The 18,255-nt window shown below is 37.9% G+C and overlaps 2 protein-coding genes across 2 annotated transcripts in view; one reads left to right on the top strand and one right to left on the bottom strand.

Annotated features, from left to right (window-relative positions):
- The window catches only part of AVEN (apoptosis and caspase activation inhibitor), a 101,333-nt gene extending 83,600 nt beyond the window's left edge, over positions 1 to 17,733 (bottom strand). Inside the window, exon 1 of the mRNA XM_032689822.1 lies at positions 17,476 to 17,733. Within this exon, the coding sequence (XP_032545713.1) occupies positions 17,476 to 17,718 (243 nt within the window). The 5' untranslated portion in view covers positions 17,719 to 17,733. The remainder of the gene's footprint in view (positions 1 to 17,475) is intronic.
- CHRM5 (cholinergic receptor muscarinic 5) overlaps positions 1 to 18,255 on the top strand; it is a 51,747-nt gene that overhangs the window by 22,958 nt on the left and 10,534 nt on the right.

Here is an 18,255-nt window from a genome sequence, read left to right as displayed (position 1 = left end):
ACTTCCCTGGAACCCTGAGTGGTTCGGATCAAACCAAGGCTGAAGTACCCAATGGAGAAAGTGCAACAGTGACCTCTTACATCCCCCTTCAATTACTCAACTGCTCTTCACTGTAAGTGCAATCACTCATAGCATGTTAAGCATATATGTCCAAGCATTCAACAAGAATTGTTGAGCTCATAGCCCTTTAAAAAAAACCCTGAAAGTGCATTAAAAGTCAGAGCTTTCATTAAGACTTTCTAAAACTGTATTTATTACCCGTAGGAAGCCACAGGAGCTAAGGCTTATAGCCCTTTTCCTGTTCAATTCTGATAACTCTGTAAGAAAAATTCAGAACATTTCAGTACTTAGAATATCCTACAGTAACATAAACATCATATGTTCAGCTTACCTCTCCTTGAGCCAATGGCCCTTCCCCATTATGTAGGTGTCATGCATTTATTAGATTTCTGTTCTTATTTATTTTGTAGTATTTCTCTCAATTCTCTTGCCAAGAATGTCACTTTACAGTATGTATGAACACATAGTTTGAGCTTTTTTTGTTAATCTGTTAGAAAGAGCATAGCTATTTCTCTCCTTCACTGTCTTTCCAAATTATCTTTAGAAACTCTTCAGAATTACATTGATCAAATGCAACTTTCTTCCTTTGTTACTTAATCTCTGTATTACTCTTCTGAATATTACACCTCCAACACATTCATATTTCCTTAATCTTTTCCATTCTTTACTAGGGACACTTACCTACAATACCCCAGGCACCTTATATACCCGCTCAGAGTCCACAATAAATAGCTAGCCACTGTCACATGTGAATACTGCATGTTCACAGACAGTGATAACCACTGTCTACTCCCTACATTTGCTGTTCTCACAACAAGCAACAGCACATACCAATTCCTTGAGTAAACTTCTGTCTTGATTTCCTCTTCCCTTCCTAGAAACTGCTGTACAGCTGTGGTCAAGTGCAAGGACATTTCTGCTTATCTGTATCAATCCCAATTTCTCTTCTCATCAGGGGAAAAGACTAGCAAGACAAAATGAAAATATCCTGTGGGTTGAATAGACTATCTGCTGCATCATGAGTGGCACATATCTTTTTCTCATCTATATTTAAAATAGTAACGTGTCTGTGTAGAAACAATTTCTCCTCTCTTCATCCCAACTTCAGCAGCACCTATTAAGGTCAAATTTTTATGGATGGAACTTGTAAGTCACAGGGTCAAAAAACCACATATAATTAATCAACAAAGCAGTTCATGATCTCTACACTTCAAATTGTTTCACAGAACAAAAGTCTGTATATGGATGCTTGTATGCATGTCAATAAGTAAGGCAGTTTGGCTGGTACTGACTACTGACATCAACTGTTCCTCTAGGCAGACAAAAGTGAAAATGTAAAAGACTTAAAGTTACACTTTAATGACTTAAATTGCTCTTGGAAAGACATATTCGCTTTTAATTTAATGGTTCAAAGTTATTGGTGGTGTAACCAAACAGGAGCAATGCGATTACACCAGGAATTATCTTAGCACATTATAAATAAACACAATCTGAAAAATATTTCCTTTTTTAGCAAAAGTGTTCATTAAATTCACTTTATTTACACTTAAATCCAGAAGATACAGGAGAATCCCCTGACAGCTTAATTTATATATCACTATGATTGATAGGCTTGTACTTTAAGATAGTTATATATAGTATAATAACCTTTAAAAGAGTTGTTCCTATTTTACACATTTACCTAATTACGACCCCTAGACATATGTCCTTCTTCTTTTCTTGTAAGTAATTACTTGACAAAGGAATGCATCATCTGGTTTATTGTGGTGGAAATTCATTTGGACTTTCTAAAATATGAACAGTACGGTAAAGAAAAACTGTCTTTAAAGAAAAACAGAATATATTTAGAACTACGGCAAATTAAAGTAGAACTGCATTTTTAAATTAGTGGTATTATTTTACAAAAGACAAAATACTAGTGCAGTTTTATCAATACTGATGCAAGTTTGTAGGTGTTCAGAATCAAGATGTCCTTATCCGCAAGAAATAATAGAGAACTCCATGAAGTTACCTAGACAGACAGTTGGAATTCAATGATAGATTTTGAAATGCAATTCAGAATGATATGGACAAGGAGGAATCATGTTTCAAAAACAACAACAATAAAATAATAGCAAATGTGAATTTACAAGGTAAACATGTCTGTCAGTATATTGCATACAACTCTGCTATCTGGGAAAATCCCATGACACATGCCAACACATTGTTCAGTCTACCTAGACTAATGATTTTTATTGATAAATTAATGATATTAATGATAAATTTCTGTACTGAGAAAAATGAGCAAGTTAGAACAATATAAAAAGGGCAGCATGAAGTAAGAGTAGAATACAATCTCATAAACTATTCTTATTTAGTACTGTTAATTCAGATTTTAGAAAAGTAAACAAAAGATAAGCTTTGTAAACCTCCCTGAAAAATAAGATTTTCCCAATGCAGTGATATCACAAGATACCACTGCTTTCAGAGACAGAAAAGAATATTTTGTAATAACACTCAGGAACAGCTGCCAAAAACTGAGCTGTTAGCTTATCTGCAGTGCATTGTTTTCAAGAGATATCATATTCGCATGTCTGATCATAATGACAGCGAAAAAGTAAATAGAACAATCTTGTCCACCAAACTATTTTGCTTCAAAGTTCTTGCTTATTCTATCTAGAAGACACAAATAATTGAAATGGATTAAAAACTTTAAATGAAAAAGACTGTATTCTCATTACTGTTTAACTGGAACAAAACCTCCACCTCTTAAAATATACTTTGTACTCTGTGAAGTTATAACATGATCAAGCACCAGGGCTACAAGTTGTACTTTGCCTTTTTCACAAACCATTATTAATATTTCCACAAGCTATAGCCATATTCTGTACAAATCTTACACCTCACTGAATTGGAACTAGAGCTTCTATTAAGAGCTAAATTTCTCCCTTAGATTCACTGAGATAGGTGGAAAAAAAATAAAGCCCCACAGGCAAACAGCTTGGTTATTTTGTTTGCAACTACTGATTTAAATGGCAGACTATCTTCCCTTTCAAAGAACTAGAAAACAATCCAAAAATCCTGATGCTCACTTTTCACTGCCCTCTCAGAAATACCTCCATGACCTAGTACATGATTAGCTGCATGGTCCTTCAAATGAGTGCCTTATGGGACAAAATCTAATACACACTGCTCAAGTTCTGTATTGCAACTTTTAGAGACCCCATTTGAAAACTGTTGACTCACAGATAAATTAAACTTAATAACCATGCAATGTACATTATCAAGACATGGGGCTTGGTTAAGCAAAAACTGCATATTTTAAGACATTGTTCATTAGATACAGAATTTCCCAAACTACGGAACCACTAGCTAAAATCTCACTTTACTCATTTAGATTAAAACTCCAAACTGAAGGATATTTGATGGGGTATGTTGTGATAATAGTATCATTACAAATTCAGCACTCATTCTGTACTAATTGCAAAACTCAGTAAAGAATCAACAAGTTGCATTAACTGTAGAAGTAATGCTTTGTCTTCCTTCACCAAGGCTGAGCCACGCTGAGAACAAAGAGTCTGTAGGAAGTTTGTCCAGCTGCTATCTACAGATAAAGAGACTTCTGATTTTCTAAACTTGCCAAGCTAATGCATTTCCATCAAAAGAAAATCAACCATATTTTTTCTTTAATTCACTGGAAATCATTATATGAAAGTTACGGGCAGCTATGCAACTCAGGCAATTTATACAAAATTGTCACATGGACCTGCACAAAACCTGGCAGCTTTATTACCTTCAAATTTACAGTAACTTTAAAAAGTTGACTTTTTTCTTCCAAACATCAGTCAAAAATATGAGTGCAAACAAAATAGGAGCCTCTGTCTTGACAGAAATAACAGGTTTCAATAAAACCTTACAAAGTAAGTATATTGTCACAAAGGTTATAGCATTTTCAGTAAGATTACCGATTGTTCCTATGTATAGACTGTATTCAGCAAAAGTCAGAAGTTTTATATATGGCATACATATGGCTCCACATATGTGAATGCTGTATTACACTTAGTATCCTAGATTGGTTAAGGAAATCTTCTAGAGAAAGTTATTTGTTCTTACCAAATCTGCTGTTCCTAAGCAGAAGTGCCCTGAGCTGCACTAGAGACTGACTCTATCCTGAAATTGATTCAATTCTTATGTGTTAATGGCAAAGTGTTATAGACTAATCCAAGCTGAAAGGGATTGCAAAGGTTATCTTGTCCAACCACCTACTCAAAAGAAGGTCAAAACTGAAATCAGATGGGCAGGTTGTAGCTTTGTTCACTCACAGCTTGAAAACCTCCAACAGTATACCTAATTCTTAGCATTTCATTTTGCTGTTTTATTCTAGCACTTCTAAAATTGCAAAGGCAGTCACATTAACAGCTTTAACAATAACTTGTAAAGAACACACATGAGGAATTCTGTAACATCATGGAATCAAAGTGTATTGAGGGTAAATATCCACCTCAACAGTTAAATAAGAGACTTTTTGAAGGATATTGCTATTTTACTGGTCTTCACGAGTCAATGGATAAGACAGTCTCTCTCAATAAAGGTATCTGTTAAAAACTGAGACGTATTGAAAAGCTTTGTACTTCTGCAACCATATCAGTGATGAAATAAAAGCATGACTAATTATGTAAAAAAACTAATTCAAAGCAGCCACCTGCAGAACAGAGACAAAATTGAGTCTTGATCCTAACTCACAAAGGTTATTTCTTAAACTTGGAACAAAGGCTGCTCTACAGAGGGAAGTTTAGAGAAGATCTCAGCTATATTGATAAGTCTAATGTTTAGTCAGTAACCCCTACAAGCACACAGTTTTAGGATAAAGCCAACACAAATCCAGTGACTCCACCAAGGATCAAAAACAACATGTTAAAGAAGCTTCAGGGTTTCTCATGCAAGGAGAAATATGTGACAAAGTTTCTCAGCAGATCCATCTTTTTACCACAGTGAAAATAGAAAAAATAAACAAACAACCCTCCCGAAACAACCTCTTGAAAGATTTCTTGCTATGTTACATTACAAATGAAAGGAGTCCTCCAAAACTTACATTTCAATAACAATAAACCTACTCCTTATCTTCAGATTCAAAAATGTTTGGTAATATATAGTAACAAGTTAAAAGTTTAGGGTTTTTTAAATGTATCTATTTGGTAAAAGAGAAAGCACATAGGAGTAAGACATTATTTTTCTATGGATTTCAAAACATGAAAATAGCTTAGTGATATTCACTCAGACTGTTCTATTTTCAATTGGCACAGCAATAAAGATGAAAAAATTCTGAAAGACACCAAACAGAACAGTATTCTTTGAAATTGCACACCCCAACTGCCAGAAACATAATCATTTTCTTCTCTTTTCTACTCCTAACCTTCTGCCAGCTTAAGTTCCTTTATCAGTTCACAGCAGAATCAGACATGCAAAAATAAAGGTTAGATAGGCTGAAAGCATGTCATAAAACATGGGAACTGGGAAGTAGGTCTTTCCTTCATATCTGGCAAAAGTTATGTGCTAGACTGGCTAAATGTACTGGTAAGCCATATCCTTGGCTTTAATTTCCTGCAATCTTAAGCTTGTTTTTCTAAAGTAAATTTTGTTTTGTCTTTCCACTAAAGATTTACAGATTCTCCATTATTATTCCTGCTTCACATAAGACATGTGGATATAGAGGTGTTCTTCATCAAACTCACAGTTAAGAAAAAAAACGCTTTGCTACAAATATTTATGTTGATTGATTAAATTTTTAACATAAACTTTAGAACATTTGCCATTTGCAACTGCTTTTAGTCCCCCTTTGCAGTTAAGGTTTTAAGATAGTCACTAAGCTGTGTAAGGCATCATTTTAGAGGTTCTATATACAAGTACTGATATTTGGTTCATGGTGGGAAATTCTATCTTGAATTTAAATTAAAACCTCCAACACCTGTCACTTTTTCAGATCAACTATCACATAATAACAGTATATTGCAAACACATAAATACTGAGATAATGAAAATTAAAGCTGCAAAAGGAGACACCCTATCAATTTGAAACCCTATAAAGATACTATATAAAGAAATTCCAGTGGACAGCATTTTGTTTTCCTCCTCCCTTTCACTATGTCTGCAACATCGTAAGTAGCACAGCCCTTAAGATTTTCATTCTTCATTACTAATATATTGCCATTTCATAAATATAATTTCATATGCTACCAAAAAACCTCACATCTCTACTACCCTTCTATCAACAAATTGGCAGATCCATCCATTACGCATTTTTGAAATTAAGTTGCATTATTACATTTATGGTGTGGCACGATGAAGCAGTAAGACTTGAGTTACACACTACCTTGTTCGACAATATTTTCAGAAAGGAGGGTCAAAAAGGGGTAATTTTTAGGACCAATAGACAGTCAAATGAACAAGTTATATAAAAGACACTAAGGATAAAAAGCAGACTGTCTGACAGGCAAACAAAATGCATAGCTATAAAGCTGAACGCAAAAACCACATACCAAGAAAAAACCAGGCAGGATATAGATATACTGAATGACACCAATTATAAAAAGAAGCGAGTCACGCTTAACCGACTAACCACACTTACAGCAATTCTACATCAAAAAGATAGTATCCTTGATGCCCAGGGTTTTAAACAGCATTTCTTAGACCAATACTACAATTAATGGTTTTCTTTATATGGTGGAAAACCAGAAAACATACAGAGAGTACTAACTACCCACTTGACAAACAAACACCAAACCCTTTCTTTCTCCCTGTCTTTTCAATTATGTGAGGAACATATGGGCTGATCCATTTTCATACATGTCTGCAAACCAGTCAACATAGTGATGCGAGGAAAGTGGAAATGAGTAAAACAGTAATTCATCAAGGATATGCTTCCAAATTTAAGACATTGCAATCCCTGCTTCATAGTCAAGGCAGCATTTCCCTGACAGTATATGAGTGGTGCAAAAAAAGCAGCCACTTATACCCTCCATTATCAACTTCCTCACAAAAGTCAGCCCCTTCCTAGCACAAACTCAGCTAAAAAGGAACAAATCAGTTGGAATTCTCTCAGGCACCATGCAATGTGTTGTCCCGTTATGTGGCAAATTACTGCCAAACATCTGATTTGTGGTAGGTTTCCCTCCAAAGGTGAGAGTGTCAAATCCATATGCACTGTCATTTAAAATACAGTTGCATTATCGACAATGTGTCTCTATGATGCTCCTTCGAAACAAAAGGCAGCAACAGACCACACAGCCCATTTTCAAGCTTTTTCAGTAGTATAGCTCAAAGATGTATAGGTAGTAGTATAGTTCCCAGAGCAGCATGTTCTCCAACTGCTATTTGAGTATTAATGATGAATATGTTTGTGGATTCTGTTTCTTTCTGTTTCTTTCTGTTTCTTTCTGTTTCTTTCTGTTTCTTTCTGTTTCTTTCTGTTTCTTTCTGTTTCTTTCTGTTTATATTGATATAAAAATATCAATATAACACAAATAAAAGATGTAGAGACATCACATTGTTTTGATTCAGGTAAGCCAGAAGCAGAATGTTTTATCACCAAAGTGTGACACGCACTTGGTCTCGAAGCAGTACACTTTTGACAGAAATATAAAACTTCAACCAGCAAAAATAGTTCTGTTTGTCCTGAAATGACCTGAGAATCGATGGGGACTGGGGCATAAGAGAGGGGATTGCCAAAACAAAGCATCTCAAAGAGGCAGTGTAAATAAATACAATCCATGTTTATTCAGCAACTGCAGAACTACAGTATTTTATCCAGAAAGTGGAAATAAGTTCAATTCCCTTCTCTGCACGAATGCATTTCAAGTTGCATCTCCCACTTTCCATGAGAACACAGTGACTGTACATACTCTGAAATGTGAGATCTAACCTGTTTTCTCAGCCAGACCTCTTTTATTTTGTATTGCACCTCCTAGTAGAACTCAAGAAGCTGGTGGCCTGTGTGCCCTGTAGATGCCTAATCACCATGCACACAAAAGAAAGAAAGAAAAAACAAAAAAGTAACACTTCACATCATTCTGTCTTTCATTCCTGCTCTCTTTATGACAATATCATGTTTTTACATAAAGTACAAAGGGTCTGAAAAAAAGGAATTGAGGGAAATTCAGATAAAAACGATTTCAAGTTCAATGGCAGGTCACTTAGCTGAGAGGTGAAAAAAAACCAAACTTGACTGTACTTTGTATTTGAAACTGGGAAGAAAACATCACAGTTTGAACTGGTTCCTTTTTTCCACATTCTCCAAATCTTTTGCCTCATTACTCATTGCAGACTGAAACTTTTTCATTGTGTACTCTGTATCCAAAAAAGGTTCTGTGTCCACTGCCTTCTTTTTTACAAAAAAGCATCAGTGCTAATGGCTTTGTAACATTATGCACAAGCTGTTTCTAACACGAACTGGTGGATGCAAAGATGATTTTGCTATATATTTTGAGAAGGAGTTGAAAATAATACACTACCTTATTAAGAGACTTTTTTTCCTGCATCATAAATGGCATTTTCAGTGGCTAATAAAGGATACAATAAGACAAGAAAATAAACAATTACTGATAAACTCATCAATCTGTTTTGCTGTCTCACTGAAAATAATTAAACTATTTTTCATTATACCTTCTCCTTCAGGGTTTCATGTAAGTTAGATAAGATTTTTTTTCCCTTCCAATTATTCAACAGAAAATTAGCATTTGTAAAAGTCACTTAATTGCAATTCTTGGCAGACAGCTTAAACAAGTATAGATGTTTGCAAATCCTTTCGGGTTTATGCTCTATTTTTTTTCCAGACCACACCTAATGAAATACAGAGATTAAAAAAGAAAAACTTGATATTTAATATTTTGTATATTGTTCTTTCTGATTTGTCAACAATATTAATAAAATCAAATAGTAGTGCTAAACATTAAATCTATTCCATCATTACAATGACACATACCAGAGTAAGTTAAAAATTATTTCTATGAAAGTATTAATGGAGATGAGGTGACACGTTCGTATGTTCACAGTCTTTTCATGTTGGCATAGTGACCTATTGATGAATTTGTAGTAAGCCTTCAGTGAGTTTTCAGCATTGCTTCTCATAAACAGCAACAATTTATTTCTTTATTGCTCACCTAGACATCAGAGCTCTGTCAGTAAAAGTTCAAGTTTCTATTATAAATCACTTTTTCAGCTTGAGGGAAAAAGAAAAAAGCTAAAGCTTTCTTTTTTTTTTCCTTTACACTAAGGAAGGAAGAGCCTCAACAAAGGTTCTTTCATGAAAAGAAAAAAATATCCCTGCAAAGAGTAATCCTCTTCACTAGTTTGCTCTACTGGTGACCTTTAGAAAGATCTACCAAAGCTAAAGTAAAGCTTAATTAGCAGAAAGGGCAGCTGAGAGAGCAGGTAGCATGAAGAAAAAAGCTTTTAGTCTTTATTGTACAGGATGAGAATTTTTGAAAGAGGGATGAAATCCTAAGACTGCTTCATAAATGTTAGATACTGGAACTCATCACTCTGCGTTAGCTAAGGATAGAATTATCCAACAGAGACATCCTATTCTGAAAACAATGTTTTGCCTAACAGGAATGGTGCTCTAGCTAAAGGGAAAAACATCTCATGAAGTACACAAGAAGGAGACTTATTCTTGAAGTTTCTACACAAAATTGTGACTGCTCCAACGATCACTAAGTATGGTTCTAGAAGCTGTTTTAATGCCTTGAATAGCAAAAAGTATTTCTCTCGCCTTGATTTTTAAAACGTGTTATGGGCAATTCAAACAGATTAGTTATGTGACTGTGACCTGGTGTGAAACTATCGTCCTCTACGATACGTAACTTGTAGACAAAGAGTATAACCAAAGTTTCCTCTCTGAAAAGCATCACTGCACTTGCAGAATACCAATCTCAAATAACAAAAGAAAAAGTCTAGATCCTGAGAAGTTCTTATGTTCAAACCTATTTACAGTTGAAGAAAAAACATGATTCATATCTACACATAACATCAGTAAAAAGCCTACCATTAAACAAGGCTTAAATAATTCTATATGAACAGAACAAAACTTACCCTGTGTTCATGAAAACTCCACTTCTGAGTATTGCATCTCCATGTTTATTCTGTGAGTATCAGCCTCTTGAGAGGATGTTGTTTTGTATCTAAACCATCTTCATTAAATTGTTTTATAACTACACCTGAGTGGTATACTACCACAGATATTTTCAAATATCTGTCTTTGCATTCACTCAAAAAACCCCCTTTGTTATTTGTATATCAAATTTGAATACAAATTACTGCAGACATTTTAGAGATCACCACTGGAAGCCCAGACACCCCTCCCTCACTGACCTTCAACTTTTTTTGGAAGAGGGTGGAAGGGGAAATCCTCCGAAAGATATTTTTCTAAATAGCCTTAAAGAATGTGCTTCCCTAAATCCAACACGCAGCATAAGGTAATGAAGAATCATTGTCCAAGGTCCTCAATATTCTAATGCCATATTTAAAAAAACCCAAGATGTTAAAATGTAATTTTATTTTGCCATTGATGTAGAGTATAATTTTAAAAAGTAAGAGCTACCACACAATGATGCTCTGACCCTGAACTTAACACTACTGTGAGGAAGCTCTAAGAGTCACTTAGAATTTTCTGAAAGTGCAAACACATCCAAACTACCAACAAGTTAAAGGAAGACTGGGCTGTACCTGTTGGGATACACTATAATCCCAGGATTTTATGTGCCTATTACACCTTTATGTGCTACAGTTTGCATTGGTTGCCAGACTTAGGTGCATACAGACCAGTAACTGCAGGAGAACTTTGTATCCATTTTGCAGTGGATGTTGAGCTACAGACAGAACTCAGCTGTGACTCCATCAGGAGTGAAAACAATTTGAGTTCACCAATATTACACTCAAGTGTAACTCATGAGGCAATTTTGCACCAAAAAATCTTCCTTGACAGTAACTCAAACTAAGACAAAGACACACACCAAAAATACTGAAGGAACTAATTTTTCTCATTAGCACAATTCATTTTTTTAATTTTACCTCTACAAAAACATTCTACTCTGAGACTTTTAACATCCTTGCTAACAATGAGGTTGAAGTGGAAGAAAAAGAAATACGGAGGATGGGATCGTTTGAGCATCTGTTACAAATTAACAGGAACATAATAGGCCAGTAAAGTCAGCAATGCGGCATAATGTGAATAATACAGCCTGAAACAGAATACTGGGGGGGAAAAAAAACTCAAACCAAACCCAAAACTAAAAAAAACCAAAACAATCAAAATACCAAAAACCTTATTTTGGCAGGCAATCAGAAAAAGCTCAAGGTCTCACAACATGTCAGTGACAGAGCAGTTGCCTAGGAAGAGCTGTGGCCCAGAATCATCACTCTGTTCTCTACAAGGCAAAGATCCCAGCTATTCCAGGGTTAAAGAGAGAGACTGTGCAGTCTGTAACTGTAGAATTATCCTCAGGGAAAACAGAAGCAGGAATAGAAATAGGTGCTTGAGGCAAGTTTCTTATACACTCCAGAAGATTTATGAGTTTTACCAGTAAGATGTATTACTAAGTCTACCTGCAGAAGAGTTAAAAGTCTTATTTACAAAAATAAAACAAACAAACAAACCCATAAACCACCCTAACCCCCCTATATCCACATAAAAGTACTGAGGAATTGCATACATGAACAAGAACAGTGAGAAATGGACCCTTACCACAGAACACTGAATCACACAGGCTTGAAATCCTCTGATTATGAAACTGAGTAAGAAAAATTCCTCCATACTTTTTATAAGGCTTTAAATCACCACTGAACCAATAATCAGCAATTTTTTGTTTCTTTAAAATACAGGGAAACCTGACAGCTACAAAGGCTGTGCAAAACTATTAGACTGGCTGGGAACTCTTAACAGAGCTCCTGAAAATACCCAGTTACTTTTGTGAGGAAAAAAGCATGGCACTGCATGGAATAATTTTTAATCAAATTACATCACTTCTACAAATTTGTTTATTCTTCACCAGAAATACCTACTACCTACAATTTATATATCCAAACAAACTCCTGTATTATGTTCTCTAGGACCAAACACTTATCCCAGCAGCACAACAAGATTTTTAGCTCAGAATCACAGAGTTCCCTTCCTACAAGTAACTTCTGTGTTCTGTTTGGAAGAAATACCCAGGAGCAAGTCCTAATAATTCACACGTTTGACTTTCACACATTGCGCTGTATGTTCGAGAAACACCATGAGATTAGAAAAACATTCCCAGCCTGTGACATGCACACATCTTTACTCTTCATCATGTAATTCTGGCCCTTTCCAAGCTCAAGGAAGCCCGGCTGGACCATCCAGCATGGGAGCAGCCAGCGGGTGGGCTGCCTGCACCACCTACTGGTCTCTTACGGCATTGGTTCATCGCCCTGGATGGACGGATGGATGGCTGGATGGAGGAATTCTTAAATGTGTAGTTTTAGTCCTATCCAAAATTCTAAAATCTTCAGTTAAATATGATATGAATTTCTTCTCCAATATTCAAAATATTACCATTTCATTTTATCTGAGTAATATCCACTCTATTTTATTGGGTAATTAAATCTAAATAAGAGACGGATGGAAAGTTGTGTTTCACATGATTAACATAATATGCAGCTGCTAAAGTTTTTTCTTTAGGCTAGAAAATATTTGGGATAACCTGTTTGAAAGTTACCAAATTACTACCCCAGAGACTTGAGGGGAAAATGAGGAACAAAAGCACTTAAGTAGGCAAGGACAGAAAAGCACAGCCATCCAAAACATAAAAAAACCTCAAGCTCTTTCCAAGGAAGTAACAGGGAGTCAGACATGAAGGTGCTATGCAGCAATGGTGCTGCATGTTCACCTGTGTAATGAGATGCTTTTGATACAAGTGTCTCAGGTTAAATTAGCAGGAAAGTTGGTAAAATACAATGAAGGAATAACAATAAATATCACTAAACCATTCTACACTAAACAATTAGGGATTATTACAAAACATTGCAGTCCCCAGCACTGTGAAAAACAGGTTCCTCTGTTGTCTAGAAACTGAAAAGAATAAATTAACTTTCACTGTATAAAAAGCATTTCTCTTTTTCCATCGCACAGACAGCCTTGAAAGAATAAAAGAAAAGTAAACAGGACTGTGACAAGTGGTTACACATCAGCTCTAGTGAGTAGGCTCAGTAACCTTCACCATACATATTTTTCTGTACTGATCTCCAAGTACTTCCTACACAATCCATTACACAAGCTACCTACCCTTTCAGTCACAATTTTTATTCTCAAGGCCTGAATTAAACCACCTGATTCTTAACAATGTTTTTCTTCTTGTCCTGCCTAAAATGGACCTGTTTACAGCAATCTTTCTATTTAATGGAACATTTATATACAGGCCTGTTCAAAGTGTCCTCTTTGCCAGATAGAGGGAAAAAAATAAAAAAAAAAAAGGAAGAAAAAAACAACAAAAAACCAAACAACCAAACAACCAACCAAACAAAAAAAACCAACCAAAAAGAACCAGGTTTTTGAGCCTGTCCTCCTAGGTCATATCTTCAAGACTTCATACCTTTCTTCATTCCTTCCCTCTAAACTTTCCCAGCTGGTCCAAATCTTGCCAGAATAGAACCAGTTCTTCAGTGTGATTGCATTGCTAATTGATACCTTCTCATCCATTAAACTGACAGTTTTCTGCTATAAAATTGCAGCTTAATCAGTCACAAACCTTTACAGATTTTTCCTATGTAAATGTAGTTTACAAAATATTTGACCTTGAATTACACCTTAGTGCAGGCTGTTTCTCCCATTTGTTGAGACTGTGTTCTGTGCTCCACCCTCCTGCCAGTTTAGCACTATCTGCAAATTTTAACACTGTATATTTTAATCTTTCATCAGAATTATTAATAGAAACACTGAACATGAGCAGATACAGAATGAAGCCTTGCAGAATTCTGCTTAACAAACATCAGTTTGACACTGAACCATTACAGCAGATAAGCTCCTGAGAAGGGAAGCTCTTCACACCTCATTAGTAATTAAGTACAGCTCACAAACTGATGTACATTAATTTAAGTAAGGGACTTTTTAGTTGCTTTTGAGAACATTAATTTAAAATATCAAAAGATTTATTGTCTTCAAGATCCAGAAATCTATTCTTCTCCTATCTGCACAAGTTGTGTTACAGTGTTCCAAAGGAAATCAAACATATCTGCATTTGAAAAATGCAAGCTTTTTTTACTGTGCCTGTGAACTGCTTTTTGCAGTTGCTTAGAATGTAAAGGCTTAGCTCTAATGCTGTCAGCATTAGATGTTCTCTTAGATCAGTTCTATATGTGCGTGGCCCACAAGAATGAAGATATAATAAACACTAAATAAATAGGATATCTTGAAACTAAGAAAAACTGCACCAAAATCCATCTGTTAACCTCCATTCTTTCAAAATAAAATATTTACTGCAACCAGTGCCCCAAACCAGGAAAGGAACATTGAAACAGACCTGCCAATTCCACCTGCACTGAAGCAGTCATTACATGCGCACTCAGTAAATAACTAAATAGAAAGTTTAAAAAATACTTTGTAGATTGCAAACATAAAGGACAATGAAAAATCTCCTTAAACAACCCACAAAAGAATGTGGTCAAGGACCATTAAAATAAAACCCAGTGTCATGTCCACAGTTTCAGAAAGTTGTTTCTGTTTTAATATGTTGTATCTCAAAGAGAAAGCAATTCTAATATTCTGACAGTATGTAAAATTCTGAGCAAGTTAGAGGAGTTAGACTAAAAGTGAGAGATTATATTGGGCCAATGTCAACTGGATCTTTTACTTTAAGCATTATAATTCCACATTTTACTAAAAATGAGTGATTGCAACTGTGTTTTATTCATTTAACATAGCACAGATGAGCTAAAGTAGACTGAAACAACAGAAAATTATTCAAGATGACAGATCTACAAAGAAATCTGCCATTTGGTAAACCAGCTGGTCATAATTAGACAAACTCATTTTTGAAGGGAGGACACAAAATCTTCAGTAATCAAGCCAGTTAAACCAACAAGCACACTAGTTACAAAAAGACATAGCAGGTGGAAGATCCTTTTCCCTCTTAACCAGGAATAAAAACATTTGTCCTTATGTTTTCTAAACCAATTCCACGTTTGAGAGAGGCAGCATCTTGTTTCAAGTGCAGAGCTGGGAGTTACTCAGAGAGCCACCTCCTTAAGAGCTGACAGAAATCATGAAAACTCATCTCTAAGATCCTGATCCACAGCTGTGTGTACCATGCAGGGTATGATGTCAATTATTTATAAACAAACAGCACCCTGATCTCCTACAATAGCACACAGCCAAGGTGTGAAGAACTGACTCAGCAGGTACTGGGTCTTCACAGGCTTTGCAAGTAACACAGCTGATCATCCATGGCTAAAACCAAAGAATAACAGGACTCTTGTAGTAGCGTAAAGCATATAATGTGGTGTTCCATCTTCATGTGTCCACACAAAACTGAGAACCGAATGTGCCACCATGACACTTTCTTCTCCCTGTTGTACAGGTCAGAAATAATGTCCACCTGTAGCTTCAAACACAAGTTTAGGAACAATTAAATTAAAACGTCCAAACCCGCAAAATTTTAAGATCAAGACTGGTTTTAAATGAATGCAATTGACTAAGAAATATAGCTGCCAAAACATTAGGCAATTTAATGCAAATTTCTACTTCACTGGAAAAAAAATTAGAGAAGATTTCAGCTTCTCAGTACACAGTAAGGAAAGCGAATGTGGTAAGACCATCACACTCCTTGTATTCTTACCCAGCTTTCCAGGTTTACCATTCACATATCACCACTTCAAAAGATTTGCCCCCTGTTACTGAAAGACAGCACTTACTCTGGGCCAAGCACCCTCTCACTGAGGTGGTGCACTCAGGTAATACAAGTCACCTTGCTGAACAGAGAGAACACCAAGGAGCTGGGAATAAAAGGTGGTAACTCCCTGTCAGAAAAGAACTGGCCACACAGATGAAAGAAGGAGGTCCTCCCTGCTTCAGAAGTGGTAAATTACGGGACTCAGCAGCACTAGAACCAGCAGCTGCAGGCTGGCACATTGCTGTGTGGCTGGATTGCTGGGAGCCCATCCCGTCCCAGCTGCTAAGCACAAGATTTGTGGCAGGTGTGCTAAGAGACTATACAATGCATAATATCCAAACCCTCCAGTGCAGGAAGAGCATTACACTTGAATAGTCTTTTGTAGAGTTCTGGAAAAATCTTAGCTATTGCTTCACTTTTAAACATGAGTGCTAAAATGTATCTAAATACAGTGACAAAAATAGTATTTTATATTTTTTAAATCCTCCAGCAACCATGGGAGTTCTAAGACAGACAACACACTAGCTGGAGTCAATTGAAGCCATGGCATTGTAACAGTCGAAGTGAATCTAATCAACATGATGCTGGAAATGGGGTAGCAGCTGGTCTCCCAGTGCTGCCACTACCAATCAGTAAGCATCATTGTAATGTCTCTGCCAATCCAGATTTCTACAACCACGATTTCTATGTTGCAACAATGCTAATGGAAGCGAGACAATCTGGATGCAGTACTGCCAAAGTATTTTTTAATGGAAACTGTTTTAAAGGCACAGATCTGACACCATGGTAGGTTACAGAAAGCATTTTAGCACTTCCACAGGAAATTGCAGATGTAGTTGTGGTACACATTGGTATGTCTGTGCTACTTTTAATCTGTTAAAATATTTTATAATTAGTCAAAGCACAACCATTAACTTGTACTAATGGTAAATACGTGTTCCAGTGAATCACAGATATCCATTATGCAAGATGTCAGTAAAACAGGCTGGACAAGACACACGCTCATTTCGACTTCTGACTATAGAATCGTTAAGGTTAGAAAAGATCTCAAAGATCATCCGAGCACAACCATTAAATCGACTGTGCCGAAAACGCTCAGCAATTCTTCACGTCTATTTGTAAACAGAGATGCATTTTTTCTGATGCATTTTTCAAACAACACTTTTATCCCTTCAGCGCAAAATTATAAACGTATTTCGGCCAGAATACTCCTGTGTTTACCGCACCAAGGCGCACTACTGCTGCCTGAGCCGTGCCAGGGCAGGACGATGGGGGCAGACCGCGCGCGCAGGTGCCGCGCTGGCCCGAGAGGTAATGCCCGCAGTCCCAGCGCGCCCCGCAACCCCGGAATACCGCCCCACCCCGCCAAACTCCCGGGAAGGGCCGCGGAAAAGAGCTAACAGCCCAGCTCCCCCTCGGGAAGAGGAGGAATAGGGGAGGGAAGGGTTGTGCCCCCACCCCAAGGGCCGCCCCGGCCCCGCCGCGCCCAGCCCCGCCTCCCCACCGCCCGCGGAGGGCGGGCTCTGCTCCCGCCTACCCGCTGGTGCTGGGGAGCGCTGGGCGGCGGCGCTGCCCCGCGACCTCGAGGCTCTCGCCTGCCCCGGCCCCCGCCTCCTCGTTGTCCGTAAGCGCCGCCTCTTCCCCGGCCCCCGCCTCCTCCGGGACCGTGGCAGTCCCGGCCGCTTCCTTCAGCTGCTGCCTCGGCCGCGCCGCTAGGCCGCCGCCGGCCGTGCCGGACCCCTTCCCTGCGGGCCCGGCTGCCGCCCCGCTCCGCCTGCATGGCCGGGCTGCGCCTCCCGGGCCGCGGCGCCGCGCCCGCCCCGCCCGCCCCGCCCACTGCCGGAAAGGGGCCACTTGCCAGGGCCACAGGGAAATGGCGGCGTCCGCGACCTCCGCAGCGCCCGCTGCCGGTGGCTGGCGCGGGGCCGGGCCGGGAGCGCCGGAGAGCGACTCACTGTCAGCCCCGCGCCTCCCGGGACAGCCCCGGGCGGTGGCCGCGGGATGCTCTGCCCCTGCACCCTCTAGAGGTCTCAACGAGCAAGGAGTGGAAAATCGCTATCCGCATGTATTAAAAATAAAGAAAAAGAACTCCAGCAAACATGTATTTACTGTTTAGAAAACAGTATGGTGAACTAAAGCCGCATGAATCATGGAATTGTTTAGGTTGGAAAAGACCTGTAATGTCACTGAGTCCAGCCATTAACCCAGCACTGCCATGTCCACCAATAAACTGTGTTCATAAGCACCACATCTACACATCTTCTAAATACCTCCAGGGATGGTGATTCTACCATTTCCCTGGGCAGCCTGTTGCAAT

The sequence above is a fragment of the Chiroxiphia lanceolata genome, chromosome 6, assembly GCF_009829145.1.
Source record: "Chiroxiphia lanceolata isolate bChiLan1 chromosome 6, bChiLan1.pri, whole genome shotgun sequence".
Lineage (NCBI taxonomy): Eukaryota > Metazoa > Chordata > Aves > Passeriformes > Pipridae > Chiroxiphia > Chiroxiphia lanceolata.
This window is presented reverse-complemented; position numbering and strand designations above follow the sequence as displayed.